This window comes from Gadus chalcogrammus, chromosome 21 (genome assembly GCF_026213295.1).
Source record: "Gadus chalcogrammus isolate NIFS_2021 chromosome 21, NIFS_Gcha_1.0, whole genome shotgun sequence".
Taxonomy (NCBI): domain Eukaryota; kingdom Metazoa; phylum Chordata; class Actinopteri; order Gadiformes; family Gadidae; genus Gadus; species Gadus chalcogrammus.
This window is the reverse complement of record NC_079432.1, coordinates 19,054,214-19,071,983: the sequence shown is the minus strand read 5'-3', so window position 1 is coordinate 19,071,983 and position 17,770 is coordinate 19,054,214. Positions and strand designations below refer to the sequence as shown.

Below are 17,770 nucleotides of genomic sequence, written 5' to 3'. Positions count from 1 at the left end.
TCATCGGAGACTGCAAACGCGCTGCCAAAAATATCAGCTCGTCAGATTCAAATGCGCTCATGGCTCTTAAAGGGGACGGGAGATGTCACTCTCATTGGTTTATTGCACGTTACGCCCAAACCACACCTACCGGTAATTAGGCTACTTCAGACCACCCCTTTTTAGATTTGCGCCGGGCGCAAGAGTAATTTATCTGCCGGTAAAATAGCAACATCGCCATAGAACCGCCCACAAAGCTACTTGCATTTGGCGCTTCTCACTTGCGTTTCAGACCGTTAAAATAGGGCCCACAGTATCTCCTATGCATGTCTCCACAGGTGGTGTCCAGTAAATGTAACAGAAACGTTTTGTTGGCCTGATGTAGCGGGCTGTTGTCACAGGGGACTTCCAGATCATTCTGTTTCAGACACAATGTCACAGCAAAATACTTTTGTACTCTAAGTGTTGGTCATTCAAATAAAAAGGAGCCTCCTGGAATATGAATCTCTGAAACTATACTTCTATGAGGTCAAATCAAACGTCAGAATGTTATGATTGGTGAGTTTAGTGTCCGAGGGATGATGAGCAATGGGATGTATTTACCTGTGTGAAGTTGGCCCCCCGTCTCATTCAAAATATTAAAATGACACTGCTGTTCGTTTGTGCTAGGTTTGTGCTGGTTTGTGCCGTAAAAATTATCGTTTGTGCTGGTAAGGATTTTGAGTAATTCAAAATTGCATTTTCTGGCATGTGACGTCACCCAGCCCCCCGTTCACGCCCAAATCTCATCAAAATAGTCCCAATCGTTAGTGCTACGTTTGTGCTGGTTTGTGCCGTCAAAAGAAATTGTTTTGCTATTATGGTTTCTGAGTTGTTCCCGTTTGATTTTTCACACATGACGTCACTCATCCCCCCGTCCTCCTTCAAATCGCGTCAAAATGGTCTCTATCGTTAGTGCTACGTTTGTGCTGGTTTGTGCAGTCAAAAGAAATATTTGTGCAACTATAGTTTAAAAGGTATTCCAGTTTGATTTTTCTCACGTGACGTCACTCAGCCCCCCCTCCATCTTCAAATCGCGTCAAAATTGGCTCTATGTTTAGTGCTACGTTAGTGCTGGTTTGTGCTGTTAAAATAAATGTTTTTGATACTTTACTTTTTAAGTAATTAATACAACTTAATTTTGCCCTCTTGTTATGCAACACAGCCCACCGTCAACCTTCAAATCGCGGCAAAATGGTCTCTATCGTTTGTGCCAGGTTTGTGCTGTCTTGTATTCTTGTTACTCGTTGCGTTCTCGTCATTTCAGGTTGTGTTCATTGTATTTCTCCGTGCTACGTATGTTCATTGTTTAGGCCTACTCGTGTTTCTGACCTGGGACTGAACCTGTGTGCCCTATTTGGATTATGTTTGCTTACCTGTGTACCGTATCCTGCCAGTAAACGTTTGTTCTTTATTCAACTACTGAGTTCTGAGTCGTGCATTTAAGTTCTGCACATTTGACATCATCTGTTCTTACCGGACAATCGGTGGCCTTCGTACAAATCCTTTTGGGATTCATTCATTCACATATCCCCCTTATTTTATCACTTCACAATAGTTTATAAGCATTTATTAATTGGCAAATATTAATTTTGACAGCAGAAAAAAATCACAAACGTAGGACAAACAAATGAGACTATTTGTATGACATTTTGACGTTGACAGGGGGCTGTTACATAACAAAACAACATAGCAAAATCAAGTTTTAATAATAACTTGTCACATAAGAGAATTCAAACGGGAATATATTTAAACTATAGTGGCACAAACATTTCTTTTGACTGCACAAACGTAGCACTAACGATAGAGACCATTTTGACGCGATTTGAACGTTCTAGGGGTGCTGGTTGCATAACAAGTGGTCTGTTTACATAACAAGAAGGGAAAATAAAGTTTTATTAATTACTTAAAAAGTAAAGTATCAAAAAAAATTATTTTAACAGCACAAACCAGCACTAACGTAGCACTAAACATAGAGACAATTTTGACGCGATTTGAAGATGGAGGGGGGGCTGAGTGACGTCACGTGAGAAAAATCAAACTGGAATACCTTTTAAACTATAGTTGCTCAAATATTTCTTTTGACTGCACAAACCAGCACAAACGTAGCACTAACGATAGAGACCATTTTGACTCGATTTGAAGGAGGACGGGGGGCTGAGTGACGTCATGTGTGAAAAATCAAACGGAAACAACTCAGAAACCATAATAGCAAAACAATTTCTTTTGACGGCACAAACCAGCACAAACGTAGCACTAACGATTGGGACTATTTTGATGAGATTTGGGCGTGAACGGGGGGCTGGGTGACGTCACATGCCAGAAAATGCAATTTTGAATTACTCAAAATCCTTACCAGCACAAACGATAATTTTTACAGCACAAACCAGCACAAACCTAGCACAAACGAACAGCAGTGTCATTTTAATATTTTGAATGAGACGGGGGGCCAACTTCACACAGGTGATGTATTTGCATTGCAACAAATCTTTTGAACCTTAACAAATCTTTTGATAAAGAATCCTCACGATTCATACGGCAGACAAACGGCCATCTGGTACATGGCTATTAAGAGTTTATACGTCTGTACAGTTGGCCCTGGCTATTTCACAATGTACCATCAGTCACTGTTTAATTATTCATAAACGTTATTACATAACAGTCTAAAGCAAAGGGAAAAGTCCAAAAAGCATGATACCACACCTTTAGGGTTACACCAAGGAGACGTTAACCTGTAGCTACAAGGCTAGGGTTATGCTAGAAATGCTATTGTTTATGCATAGGTGTGTTGTGGTTAAGGACATGGTTTAGTTGTATGCTGGTTAAGGACAGGGTTTAGGAACGTTTTCTCAGTAAAAACTCTTTTTGGCACATGTTTTAAAAAAGTAGGAATACAAATATGTGTTTGTGGGCCTTAATGGAGCCTGAGTGGACCATCACGCAGACCTGCTCGTTAATTTAACCTCAAAAGGATTTCTTCAACACCCCTTGTGTTTCTGATTGAAGTCCAAATATCAAATAGTAACACAGTCTCTTTTGTACAATCAAAAATAATTACCAGCAGATTGATGCCAGTACTGAAAGCCAAAACTATATCTGAGCTGGGTATAAAAAAGAGTTGGGTAGTTAGGCTTTAAACATATATAAATGGATAACTGTTAAAGTTGCGCACCATTAATTATAGATAACAAAGCATCTGCTTAGCAGCTTGCAAAGGTCTCAGTTCTATTTGCTTTAAAGTAAAACCCCTCAAAATATCTTCTGATTTTCAGACTCATCAAAAGGGTGGCTGCGTGTTTACGTTCAGTCTTATACTTTCTCATTCACTTACCATTGGCTGGAAGTAAAAGGCAAGGCTGGTTCTTATTTTGAGAGGTTGATAGTTTCCCACCCACTATTAGTTCTGCTTGAAAACTTCTCCCTAATAACCTTTTCATTTTGCAGGGAACATGGGTTTTTTGAGGTAAGACCGAGTGCTGTTGCATTACGAGTTATTATAATTTAAGGGACTCCTTTCTCTGTTTCAGTGTGGAGAGTTCATTTACAAATGTACTCCACCACAGAAAAGCATGCCGACTATTTATTACTCTTCATTCGGCTTATTCTTTAAGGCAATTCCCAGCCATTGTGATATCATCTTTATGAACTAGCTCTGCATGCAGAACAGATGTGGGATCAACTTCGCCCGAGGTAGACTGCAGAATACCCCTGGTGCATACAAGACCTTTACATTGAAAACCTGACTTAAGAGATCCACAATACGTTTCAAGAATCAATAGAGAAATGCAAATATTGTTGAGATTTGTGCAAATTCAACAATCTGCCTGTGTATCAAAATGAATGACTGCACATCCAAGCCCTTAAAGTGAGCATGTACTTACTTTCTCACGACTAATCTGAATTCAGTGTAAAATCTAACTGGTTCAATGAATATAGAGAAAACAAGTAACTAAAATACAGCCCAATAAAAGGATCCAATATATATTCAGTTCAGTTCAGATATTTCCAATCTGGATAATATTCTTCCATCTCCCTAAAACGACTCCGTACACAGAATTCAAGTGTTACTTACGTTGTCTGTACATTTACATTTAGGGCATTTATCAGACGCTTTCATCCAAAGCAACTTACAATAAGTACTATTGTCTGAAGTATTTGAAGTAGCATTTGCTTACAAATAGCGTTAAGTATTGCGTGTATTTAATGATGCAATGAGTAGGAGCCAACCTTTGTAGTGAGCAGGAGGGAAGAAGGGTTGGGTTGCTGCGTTGACTGACACCACCTTCTCCAGGAGCTGAGACAGCACTGAGGAAGAAAACCACCATAAAGGCTCTCACTGTCCTAAACGTTGACATGATTCAGGAACATACACGCTCAGAACACGCAGTGTTGTGGTGCTTGTTCTTCATGTGGTCAACCCAGAGTCGGACTCAATGAACATGTACAAAGGGACATCAACTACCTTGGTTGTCCATGAATTAGCGTGTTGCGGTGACTGCGACTGGATGCCTGGACTCTCCCTATGGTTAACCGACCAGCAACCCGCCTTTGATTTAGAAAGTTCTGCCTGTATATTGTGGCAACCCGGCCCCGACACAGCTGCCCTGGAAGCCCAGGGGGCAGGTGATACAGGCGGTCTACCACCCTTTTCCCCCAGAGGGCGCCAGGGACCGCATTGGCGTGGCCCAACTCAACGCAAAGGGGAAACACCTGCGATGGAGGAAGGCGATCAAACACAGTTGAGGGGTATAAAAACGGAAGCGGAGACTGTCTAACAGAAGATCGTGTGGGTCCAATATAGGATCGCGGACAAGACCGAGATTCGCTCCCCGGACGGACCACTATGCCAGAGACCTGTCCCCGAGGAGGCAGACGAACCACACGGACGGATCGCCGCATCCCAAGACCAGGACAGCGTGTGAGAGAGTGAGACCGGAACGTCCACAGAGGCTTACGGAGCCCAGACTTTGATTCATAGTTTTGCCGGGACGGGAGATTTCCCATTTTTTATGATTTAGATTCAATAAATGCGCCGTTACCGGCTGTTTTCGCAAAAGAGACGTGTACTGATTGGGTGGAGGCGGGGCACGACAGAATCGGGTTACCACAATCTATATTTGTATGTATGTGTGTCAGTTATGGCACCCATTCCACTCCTGATCATCCCTGGAAGGAGGGACCCCTGATGAACACAGTGCTTCTTCTTCACCAAACGAAGACGCTTTCACCTTGCATTAGGAAACAAAGTTACTGATTCTGTTCACTAATGCAAGCATGATATTACTTTTGATTTAATGATAAGGTGGAATAATATATCAAAGAGTTGTCAAAACCCCTTATCTGATGGTACAGTATTTCTAGATGTTAAACATGTGACCCATTCCATAACAGTCTCTTTGTCATCTCTTTGTCCAACGTACCCGACCCGGTGAGGCTGGAGGGCGTGGTGCTCATGGCTTTGCAGTACTGTTTGCGGCAGGTAGCCATCCAGCCCTCATCTTTCGCAGGGATACCAGACGCCAAGAATGCACTGATCTCAGAATCTATAAAACAAACAATCACACACTCAGATAATTCATCTGGATGCAAAGGTTGTGTTACCCAGAGCCAACCTGCATGTTTTTAGAGCGGGAGAAGAATACATCTATATTGCCCCCAAGGGGCCAAACAGGCAGTTTGTAAAACAAACTACTTAGTAGTTTAGTAGCTAGCACGCAACATAGTTGCGTGCGTGCGTGCGCATTTTGAAGTCAGTATTTTACCTTGTTTACTTTGAGGAAGCATTGCAGAATCCAAGGTGTAGCACTGTGGGGGAGCTGAAGGGTAGCTCAGGAACATTGGCCATGGGTAGGGGTCTGGGCCCTGGTGGAGCACATGACAACTTTACACACAGACTAAACCCCTTCATAAGGTTTTGTTTATTAACTCAACAAACAAGCCACGTCGGGCTTCTCGGCAAAATATAAAACTATATCAAACTAGTCTACTCGGACTAGGACGCACGTGAGATTAGGGACAAATGAGTAAGTATTTCCAAACTCGAAACACAACAGTAACATGTTTAAAAGTGCATGCTCATAGATTGTTAGGAATCTGCGCACATGTAGGGGCACATGAGGTTAAGTGTCCCCTCCCCATCACCACATTGCAGTTTCTCCTTCAACCACTTGGACTACTAGCCTAAACCCTGTGGCCCCTAATAGCTATTTTCAGACTACACCATCGTTTCTTCTTTCAAGATAGTAACCAAGACTTACCATGTCAGATCATAGTGACACAAATTCTTGCCATGTCTTAGCTTGGCAACACTTCAGTGTTATCAATCACCGCATGATGCAGTTCACGAGGTTGCGTGAGTTCAAAGTTCGTAAATAAGCAGTCAAGATATCGTCAATCATGGCTGCAGAATGCCATATATGATACTGGTTGGGTCTCACAAAAAACAAAGAAAATAAACAAAAACGATTGTGGAGCGGTTACTGGGAGCCATGAAGAGCTAAGTATGGGCTGTCAATCAAGAGAATTTGAGCTTACGAATGTGTTAACAGCCACTGCTAATCGAACTTCCCCTCGACACCATCCTCTTTCTCTTTCCCAAGTTGACATATGTGCGCCACAGAGCACTCAAAAACTCTATGGCCTTTCTCGTCTTTGCCTCACAAACGGCACCTCTCACTGCAAGGATGAGACAGGCTGTTGACATGTCTCACTGCACGGGTGAGACAGCCTGGTGACATGTCTCACTCTACTGCTGAGACAGGCTGGTGACATGCCTCAATGCATTGTTGAGACAGGCTGGTGACATGCCTCAATGCACGGGTGAGACAGCCTGGTGACATGTCTCACTGCACAAGTGAGAAAGGCTGTAGACATGTCCCAATGCACTGGTTAGACAAGTCGGATAGGCTGTTGGCATGTCTGTTTGCACGGGTAAGACAGGCTGTTGACATGTCTTGTTGCAAGGTTTAGACAGGCTGTTGACATGTCTCACTAAATGGCTGAGAAAGGCTGTAGACATCACTGTAGTATCACTGCACGGGTTTGACGGGTTAGACCTGCTGTTAAAATGATTCACTGCACAGTTTCAACAGGTGAGACACGCTGGTGACATGTCTCACTGCACGGGTTAATAGTAATAATAATAATGGATTGAATTTATATAGACACTCAAAGACGCTTTACAGTGAAGGGGGGACCCCCTAATCACCACCAGTATGTAGCACCCACTTGGGTGATGCACAGCAGCCAATCTGCGCCAGAACGCTCACCACACACCAGTTTGAGGTGGAGAGTGAGGGAATTAATGAGTCAGCCAATTATAAAGGAGGATGATTAGGGGGCCAGATTGAATGAGCCTTGTTAGACGGGTTAGACGGGTAAGACAGGCTGTTGACATGTCTCACTGCACGGTTTGGACAGGCTGTGGACATGTCTCACTGCATGGGGTAGGAAAGCCAAGTCCCCCGTGCCGGCATTCATAAGAATAAACACAATCTCAGAAACACAACCAGTAGCTCAGGAGGTAGAGCGGCCTGACTTGTAACCGGAAGGTTTCTAGTTCGAGCTCCTCCTGGCAGAGTGTCAAGGTATCACTGAGCAAGACACCTCACCCTAACTGCTCCCAATGAGCAGGCTGTCGTCTTGCATGGCTGACTCCACCTTCGTTGTGGGAATGTGTGTATAAATGGTTGCAAGTCGCTTTGGATAAAAGCGTCTGGTAAATGTACATTTCAAGCCAACTGCACAGACGGTTTCAAGTTGTCAGCCAAAAGGCCTGAACTGGAAGCGTGCCTGTACTGGCACAATGTCCTGGCACTGGCTACACTGCAGGGAGCTAGCGAATAGAGCTCCACTTAACAGCATCACATAAAGTAGCGGGAGCTTTACCAAAGAAAATTACATTGCATTTTTGTTGAGCCTGTTGGTCTGGTAGGCTGGGGTGGTAGCGTCGCAAAAGTACCAGCATCTAAATGATCTCACATACATTTCACTATGCGAGTAATAAAATATCCAGCATCTAAATGATCTCACATACATTTCACTATGTGAGTAATAAAATATCCAGCATCTAAATTATCTCACATACATTTCACTATGGGAGTAATAATATACCCAGCCCCAGTTTCAGTCTCTGTTCTCAACAACCTGATCCGACACTGTTTATGTCTTAGCTTTACCCAGAATATTGAAGATGTGTTATTTGAAGGGAAGGGGAGCGGGGAAAGGCTGGCGCAGTCGAAAGAACAAGGTATTGTCAAGGCATTTTTTGATATGCAACTTTAAAGTCACTAGTCGGCAGTACAACATCTAGCAGAACACAGCACATTACAAAGCTCCACATCTCCCACAACAGCAGTGTGGAACCAAGCCTTGCCTGTTTTAAACGGTAGCTATTAATAATGTTGTTTTGTTTGATCTCGTAATAATGTTTGCATGCGATACTGCAAACAGGCCGGCTCGCATATCATATGCTCTGAACAAGAAATGTCCAAACACATGAAGGTCATCTCATGTGTGATCGCACTCCAGTGCGCTGTGTGGCTATCTGCTGCGGAACGACTCCAACTCTTTGGATTCATTCCTCCAGTGGGAAACAGTGGGGCTGTAATATTAAGAGATCTAGCAAGAGGTTAGCTATCCAGCTACACTGGGGCTGAAGGAGCAGCACATTCGCCAGCGCAGGTGTGTCAGACCGGCTACAAACAGGGTAAGTTAAGCTAGTTTGAAACACAATTCTTTGATAACCTTTGTGGGTTATCCATATTCCTTCATGCGTAGCGCTTCGCTCCTGTTTAATGGGGGATGTGTTTGATGGAAGTGTAATGTGATGAAGAGGAGGATGAGCCCACCTCCTGCAGTGCCCGGGGGGGCAGCCTGCGTTCAGACGGACCTCCCACTGCACACACCCGCACCAGCAGGTGGTTCCTCTCAACGGAGAGGCGGTCCAGGATCAGCTGCCTGAGGGGACAGGGGCCACAGGGTCAAGAGGTTACAACACAGCAGCACCGTGTTCCTGATGATACATGGAAGGAGACCGGTGGGTGAATCGGTTTGATTACAGGAAGGACAGTGATCTAACAGGAGGTTGTTCTCTGCTGAGGTATTTCTGTGGCTAGCCTGCTAGTCTCTAAGAGCTTCTCTCTCAGACAGCTCTCTCTAGGGCGTCCCTTCAATAGCACACTGAGAAGAGCAGAATCATGTGGGAAACAAGAACATCAGATAGCTTCAAGAGACCGAAAGAAGACAAGGAGCAGGACCGGGATGGTGACACGGCAGTAAGGGAAGTAGAAGAGGGAAGGAGGTGGCAGGAGGTGGCAGCGGAGGTTTGGCTAGAGGTGAGGCAACCACCAGTTCTTTCAGGACCACTTCTGCATGAAGCGACTGGTGGCAAACGTTACAGTGAAGGCAGAAGCACTTCAACCGTTACAGTGAAGGCAGAAGCACTTCAGCTACAGTGAAGCACTTCAACAGTTACAGTCAAGCACTGCAACCGTTACAGTGAAGGCAGAAGCACTTCAACCGTTACAGTGAAGGCAGAAGCACTTCAGCTGTTACAGTGAAGCACTTCAACCGTTACAGTCAAGCACTTGCACCGTTACAGTGAAGGCAGAAGCACTTCAACCGTAACAGTGAAGCACTTCAACTGTATTGGAAACTGGCCTCTTTTCTTCTTTCTTAAAAACCCCAAGCTCATGCCTTCATTGTAAAGAAAAAACTTAGAATTAATTAAAAGTGTACCTATGAACACATTCTGCTGCCTAAGTTGTGACAACATATGATCACTACATTGAAAACAAAAATTGGTGCATTACAACATTACAAGCCCAGAAATAATAGACTCATTAAGGTCGAGCCATTCATAATGAAAGTACAGACAAAGACGCTATCAATTTGGTAAGGCTTACAAGAAACATATAGTATACATACATACAACATATGTGATTTATTCTAAATCTCATAGGGTTGAATCTGAAACAGCGGGTTCAATGGCTCTGTAGCAGCCTTGTTCTACTAGTCTACAACATGACTGCATCAAATGTGTGTCCACTAGCTGCCATCCAAATACTTTGGATAGAAAATCACTCTTGTTGAAGCCGAATATGAATGAAACACAAATTAAACAAATATTATGAGCTACCAGCTACCGGTTCGTTGGCCTCTCAGTAAGACTCCATCACTGAGCTGGCTCATTCAGAACAAAAGTTTGCCGTTGGACTGAAGGGTACTTTAATAGCAAATGCAATAACAAGTGCATCAAAAGATATTTTGAAGAAAACATAATTTCTATTAACATATTAGAATAAATGAATACTGTTTAGTCTGTATTGAATTTGTAAGGTAAATTAATCTTGCATTTCGGAAACGATTCACCCCTGAATATCAAAATAATATGCTTACAATAACACAAATTCCATTCACATTAAACAGTCGTGGAACACGGAAATACTGATGAATGCACTACTCTGAGAGCTTAAGGGAGACTGAACCAGTGATCTTAGCAAAAGTAATGTTCAGCGTTCAGTGTTTTAGTGAACTGTATATGGCTTAAACATCTGGCCTAGGTAGCCTACACATTCTAGTGAAGTGAATGCACAGAGGCCAACAATAGAAAAATCATTAATGGAATTATTCCAGAACATTAATGAGAGATCATTCATCTACTTAATAGTCTGACTTTGGTGATAATTGATCAGGCGAAAAAGGTAAATAAGCAGCAGCAGAGATCCAGAGGATCCACATGATCTCAAGGTTATCAAACCAAAAAATATAAAAAAAATTAAAGTTGGTCAATGACGCCGTCTTTGACGCCTTTGTTGAATGGAGGAAAAGCGGCGTATTACTGTGTCATTAAATACAATGGCCAACCATGTCTGGCTTTACATCGCTGTTCATCAATAGCGCCAAATATCGATATAATATATTCTATTTTTTTTTCTTTTGAATAAATAAAAGAATAACCAATGTCGAGTAACTGAGAAACTCAGTTTGGAACATGAATAAAGACCAAAATCCAGTACTTTGCATTTCTTAGCCATTTTGAATTCATTGCTAGACACGTTGTGATGCATCGTTATCTAATATATTGATTATTGCAATATGGCTTTAGCGTGATATTATGGTTATCGCGGGTCATGTATGGCATAGCGTATGGTGAGGTACCCTGTGATTCCCACACCTAATCAATAGACATCTACACGAGGCGCAGCTGGGACGTGGTGTGTGTGCCTGTACCCCTGAGCTCCGGCCGGTTCGGTGACGTTCTCCTTCTGGCGGAGCAGGAGCATGCTGCAGAGGGCATACTGGCTCTCCAACAGCAGGAACGAGTCCAGGTCACAGCACAGCACGCACAGCAGTCTGGAACACACGCAGGAGAGAAACACGCAGCTGACACCACACACACTAGGTCTGAGACCCAGAGTGGGGTGCCATGTTATCAAGGAGCAGGTGGGGTTGGTAGGGTTAAGGCGTTTGCTCAAGGGTCCCGACAGGGCGGCTGCGGACACGAGCCCAACCGTCGTTTGAATTCATTTAGAATAACAGAATTTCCTGGGCTGGGAATCTCCAATTGCATGTTTGTTTTGTATTACTAGTATAAACCAAAGCAGTATCGGCAGAACCCCTGGTCTGAAACGCTCTTTTAGTGGCAATAACAAGTCATCCCATGTAACTTTAAAACCTAGAGCATTCAATGTGTAAAACAACACCACATAATAATGTGAACCATAACAACTAATCCCCCAGGCAAGGAACACAGGGGGATGAGCACATATTGAGGCCTTTTTTTTCCTTTTACACAAATCATACATCTTTAGCCTCTATTTCAAAAATAGAAATTATATAGTACAAACTAAAAAGCAGGAAAGAACAGAATGACATGGCATTTAAAAAAGGATTAATCATCCTTTTTTCACTGCCCTTTAGAACAGTGAATATGAAAGACCAACAGTGAAGTAGCGGCTTCAGTCCTGCTCAATCCGCTGTGGAGCAGCCTCCCTGACGTGCTGAGCTTCCTACAGACACCTGAGTGATGGATGTCTCCGCTCACTCCCTCAGACGCCCACGCAGCGAGCGGGAGTGAGGGCCTGCCAGGCTCAGCTCAACTGAGTACAAAACACACAACACACTCAGTGGGCCGCTGCTACAGTCCAGGTAGCCATTTTGCTTTTGATGTGTGCAGGATCAAATGTCCTTCCTTTCACGCCTTGTGTTGTTGAAGAACAAAGGCCGTCGTTTCGTGAATGGTCCATCTTTTACTTAGCATGCCGACGGTCGCTATCAGCCGTCTCTAGGACTGTCTGCATCCCTTCACAGGCCCCCTCGGAACCAGCTGAGTTAACACTAGTTAACTGAGGGAGGAACGCAAGGTCATTGCAATCATATCCATCCATCTGATGGCCTGCTGTTAATCCCTAGAGAAGTAAAGCTGGGATGAGATCTTACAAAAAACTCAATTTAAAGAGCTACACATATCTAAATATCTAACCGCAGTGGGTCATCTGATTCTTCTGTCTCTTTAAAGTCCCGTGGTAAGTTGTAGCACAGTGTTTGATGTGGCTCTGTGCCGGTGGAACCCAAACCATTAAGCGTGCACTCACACAGACACACACACACACACACACACACACACACTGTGCCAGCTGTGGTGCTCAGTGTCTCTCACCAGGTAAAAACAAGCAGTCCAATTAGCTGGGACAGCACTGCAGGCTGTGTGCTGATAAACAGCGCCATGCGTAGAGGATTATCGGACCCTCAACACGCTGTGGGCTTTGAAACAACAACAAGATCTCTCCAGGGGAAGGGGGGGGGGGCAACTATTCAACTTTTTGTCTGACGGCATTACTTTGTTCTTTGTAATCCTGGGGAAAAAATTACCTTCATGTTCTCCACAATTTGTAACAGAGTTCTGCTCAGTCAAATAAGAAATAAGATATAAGCCATATGTAAGTTATACAATATAATCTACTTCAACCTCATAAAATGCCTTTATGTTAGTAGGGTATTTATTGTGTCAAAATACTTTGGAGCAGAGATTCTTGGACAATGAGGTCATTGAATTGACTTCGGTAATTCCAGTATCACCCTAAACAGAAATCTTCAATACTGTTTCATTTTATAATAATATAGAATTTCCGTAATAATAATTTAAGTATATAGATTTCTCAGCTCAGGCAGGAGCATAAAGTGACCAACAGCAGGCTGAATATTACTGAGTGGCAGGAGATGCTTGAAGCCTTGCATTGCTCGGAAGCATCTACTAAATAGCAAACATTAATAAACATTGACTGCAGTGGATCTGAATACGGACGGCACCACAGCAGCAGGAGTGATGATGTCTATGCAGAACATACACCTCTCAGCAGGATCAGCGATTGCAGGGGCATCTATAATTCAGTGTTTGACTCCTAGAAGACCTCACTGCTGAGGGCGCTGTAAGTCTCACTAATATGTTGGTATGGAATATGCCTGCATCTTCCTAAAATGATTCACAGGATCAAAGTCCTTCCTTTCACGCCTTGTGTTGAATGCACATTGAATGCTTTTACACCTATCTAACCTAGAAGCAAGTCAAAATATGTCCCTTTACTGGAGGCTACAGAGGCTGGTTGCTTGTTTTATGTAGCATTTATTTACCTTTAATTTGTGTACACTACACAAATGTGATCTCCTGGATCCGAACTGGGTTACCTATAGTTAAATAACTTCAAGTTTTGATAGTTAAGACACATGACGGCACTGGCACCAAACTGCGTCCAATTACATTGCTCAATTGTTAAGTGTAACTCATAGCATGGGGATTGTCCGTAGGATTTGTTTTGAAAAGATTGCTAAGCGCTGTCAAAGCAAAACTCTAGTCTAGCCAACGTGAGAAACCCATTCACTTTATGATGAGGATGAGCCCACCTCCTGAATGGCTGTGTCCTGCCAAACTCCGATAGGATGCATACGCCTTACGAAAGACGACTAAAAAATAACATCTGACTTCCATTAATACTGCCTTTAATCCACAAAGAGGAAAATCTCCAATCTCACCTCAAGCCAAACGTGTGTGACTGCTCGTAGTTAAACAGGGAGTTGATCTTTGCATCTGAATCCACTGCAATCAGCCTGTCCATCAAATCCTAGATGGAGAGAGTCAGAGATAGAGACAGAGACAGAGAGAAAGAGAGACAGAGAGAGACAGACAGACAGACAGACAGACAGACAGACAGACAGACAGACAGACAGACAGACAGACAGACAGACAGACAAAGAGAGAGTTAGAGAGACAAAGAGAGAGTGAGAGAGAGAAAGAGAGAAATGGAAAAATAGAGAGCCAGAGAGAAAGACAGAGCGAGAAAGAATAAGAGTATGTGAGCTGATTCGTAATGGTTGAGGTGAGGAATGCATACTGTGAACAGAATCATAATAAGGGGAGAAATGTCAACGATTAAAGTGATGCGCTTGTTGTCCCCTGCCTGGTTTAGCACTGTGTTGTTGTTCAGAGCAGTCCCAGAGCGACATACAGACACAAGGCCTCTGCTGCCCACCAGGAGCAGCTCCAGGTAATACACCATACAGTTGTTCAGAGAAGTCCCAGAGCGACATACAGACACTAGTCCTCTGCTGCCCCCTAGAGGCAGCTCCAGAATCATCTGCTCAGCTGCACAGACACACACATATGCCCATACACACACAACACACACAAATACAAATACACGTGTACACGCACACTGACACACACATTCATGTAATTTAATCATGACATGTATTCCATGTTTAAGTCATGTGTACTATGATATATGATAAAGAATATGCAAGATGTTTGCATTTGATTTCCTGGTGATTTCCCTCAGTTAAGGGTTCATCTGTTGTGGTGATCTGAGCACTGGAGGTTGGACTCACGGCGATGGTGCTTGGCACCTCCCTCAGGGGGTAGGCCTCCCTCTGGGGTAGAGGCTGGCCCCGCAGCAGAGCCCAAACCGAGGCCCCGGAGGACAGCAGGTTGACCAGCGCCAGGAACGACTGGGGAGGAACAGCCAATGGGCCCTCTATTACTGTTTCATCGTTCCATCACCATGGTTATTGTTAGGATTGATTTTCATTCTGCAGTCGATATTCGCTGCCTGGTCACATGGATTTCCACAATGAGGCTGTGTTGTACTGTGCGTGCTTGATGACCTAGCTCCTGGGTTGTTCTGGGTACAGCTGGCACTCTATTCTACTGTGTTCCTCCAGCTCCCCTTACCTTAAGGCAGCTCCACTCTATTGCGTTCCTCCAGCTCCCCTTACCTTAAGGCAGCTCTACTCTATTGCGTCCCTCCCTTACTTTAAGGCAGCTCCACTCTATTGCGTTCCTCCCTTACCTTAAGGCAGCTCCACTCTATTGCGTTCCTCCCTTACCTTAAGGCAGCTCCACTCTATTGTGTTCCTCCCTTACCTTAAGGCAGCTCCACTCTATTGCGTTCCTGTACCTTGAGGCAGCTCATCTCTATTGTGTTCCTGTACCTTGAAGCAGCTCATCTCTATTGCGTTCCTGTACCTTGAGGCAGCTCATCTCTATTGCGTTCCTGTACCTTGAGGCAGCTCATCTCTATTGTGTTCCTGTACCTTGAGGCAGCTCTACTCTATTGTGTTCCTGTACCTTGAGGCAGCTCATCTCTATTGTGTTCCTGTACCTTGAGGCATCTCATCTCTATTGTGTTCCTGTACCTTGAGGCAGCTCTACTCTATTGCGTTCCTGTACCTTGAGGCAGCTCCTGTCGATGGGATCCATGGGAGTGGACTTGGGATGGACCACACGAAGGTCCTCCCTCCCACACTCCAGCACTGACCACAGCTTGACCACCAGCTCCTGGACATAGCCTGACCACGATAACGGCACCAGGGAAGGATTGGCTGACAACAACGCGCTAGACTTGTCCTAAGGCAACATCTTAATAGACTTGCATTCCAAGATCAGTCATAATATTGTTTTTGAAAAAATACAGTATACACTCACTCAGTGAGTGAGTGAGTGAGTGAGTGAGTGAGTGAGTGAGTACCTGAGTTCAGAAGGGCCATCACACCAGGAGCTGTAGCTGCTACCTGGGTCACCATCACCCCGTAGCCAAACTTCTCACAGCGGCTCACCTGTTATGCATACACACGCACACACACGGACACGCACAATCACACAAAGACAATGCACAATAAATTGTTATCTATACATATACAGTATACACAGTATATATATATTTTATACATATTTAATTCTGGTTTTGTTTCTATTTATTTATTGTATACTATCATAACCTTACAGCTGTTGTTACTATTATAATAGTTTTCTCCCCTTGGGGTATATCTTTGGAAGACTGATGAATGTTTTGTTGTGTTTTTTTGGAGCAGCATGGATGCCGTCCACACAGGCTGCTGTCTGAACAGCCCCACCCTGATCAAGGCCCCAGGCACCTGGAGCTTCTTGATGAAGCGTGAGTACATGTAGGCCACGCAGTGGTCCAGCGCCCCGGTGCTATGGAGCAGCAGCAGGCCTTTGGGCGTGGCAGCGAAGTGCAGTAGACTGTCCTGCAGGGTCTCCTCCCAGATAAGGCTCGGACCCGCTCTGAAAAACAACAACACCGCAGTCCGAAGGTCTAGATCTGCATACGACAACCATGTTCAGACTTCACCCTGGCGTGATGGAATGCGTTTTCACCTGTTTTGTACAGCCTGTATTAAGGGGCAGCTCGCCTTCAGGGCTACACATACGCCCAGGACAATGATCAACACATGGAGGCAGGGGGACAGGAACATAAAGCCACTGTCTGAGGGTTTACCCGTCAGGGGCATTTTGGAAAGATGAGTTGATATTTTGGTCGCCAGGCCCTGAAGGACCTTCCTTTGCTCCAGACAGACATCTTGTTGTAGGACTTGTACATACGTCCTGGCACTTAATGATAATAATAAAAATTATATTATATCAACAACCACCCTATACAGTAAAATCACATAACACAAATACTGCAACAATTGAAAAGGTCTGTGCCTCAAACCAATGCATCTTCCCACACCCTCCCCTCTCCCCATCACAAAGGTTGTAGTAGGACCATAAAGAGGCCATGCCTCTATTGAACAAGTTTTGGGTCTCTAGAGTCAATAGTGGCGACGCTACTGTGTATGTCAAAAATGTATGTTGACATTTTTGATGAAAAGAAATTCCTTAAATAGAAGTAGAGATATATTTTTCAAAACGTAAGGTTGTAGTAGGAACACAAAGAGGCCATGTCTCTATGGAACAGGTTTTGGGATTCAATAATGGCAACGCTATTGAAATGTTACCATTGTAGTCGTTTTCAGTTTTGCACTTTGCAGACGGTCCATAAGCTCGCGGCTGAAAGCCGACAGCTCATAGAAGCCAATGCAATTCACCGTTCGCTAAAGATGGCTCGTTTGGATGAAAACAATTCTGTAGCTGGTTCTCTAGGTTACTACACTCAATTGTGTAGAAACGATGTTTCACTGATGATCTATTGAACCGCAAACTCAGAATCTGCCAATTTATTTCCAACTTTATGGAAGTTGCTTTACTCACAGTTGTGTGAATTGACCTGGAGTGTCCGTAGCGCAAAATAACATTTGTTTCTAAAGAGAATACGGAGCTCTCCTCTCCGTTTATATGCTTTACTCAGGTGTGTGAATTGACCTTGATATGAAGCGTCCGTAGCGCAAAATAACATAACATTCGTTTTTTAAAAAGTTAAGAAGGCGCTCTCCTCTCCTCTCCGTTTATATGCTT

General features: G+C 43.9%; 1 protein-coding gene across 1 annotated transcript in view; it reads right to left on the bottom strand.

Annotated features, from left to right (window-relative positions):
* tbc1d32 (TBC1 domain family, member 32) overlaps window positions 1–17,770 on the bottom strand; it is a 73,266-nt gene that overhangs the window by 32,469 nt on the left and 23,027 nt on the right. Inside the window, exons 20-30 of the mRNA XM_056580908.1 lie at window positions 16,447–16,597; window positions 16,041–16,128; window positions 15,743–15,861; window positions 14,902–15,021; window positions 14,475–14,729; window positions 14,050–14,138; window positions 11,251–11,373; window positions 8,868–8,976; window positions 5,781–5,880; window positions 5,439–5,561; window positions 4,246–4,323 (exon numbers count right to left, since the gene is read on the bottom strand). Of these exons, the coding sequence (XP_056436883.1) occupies window positions 4,246–4,323; window positions 5,439–5,561; window positions 5,781–5,880; window positions 8,868–8,976; window positions 11,251–11,373; window positions 14,050–14,138; window positions 14,475–14,729; window positions 14,902–15,021; window positions 15,743–15,861; window positions 16,041–16,128; window positions 16,447–16,597 (1,355 nt within the window). The remainder of the gene's footprint in view (window positions 1–4,245; window positions 4,324–5,438; window positions 5,562–5,780; window positions 5,881–8,867; window positions 8,977–11,250; window positions 11,374–14,049; window positions 14,139–14,474; window positions 14,730–14,901; window positions 15,022–15,742; window positions 15,862–16,040; window positions 16,129–16,446; window positions 16,598–17,770) is intronic.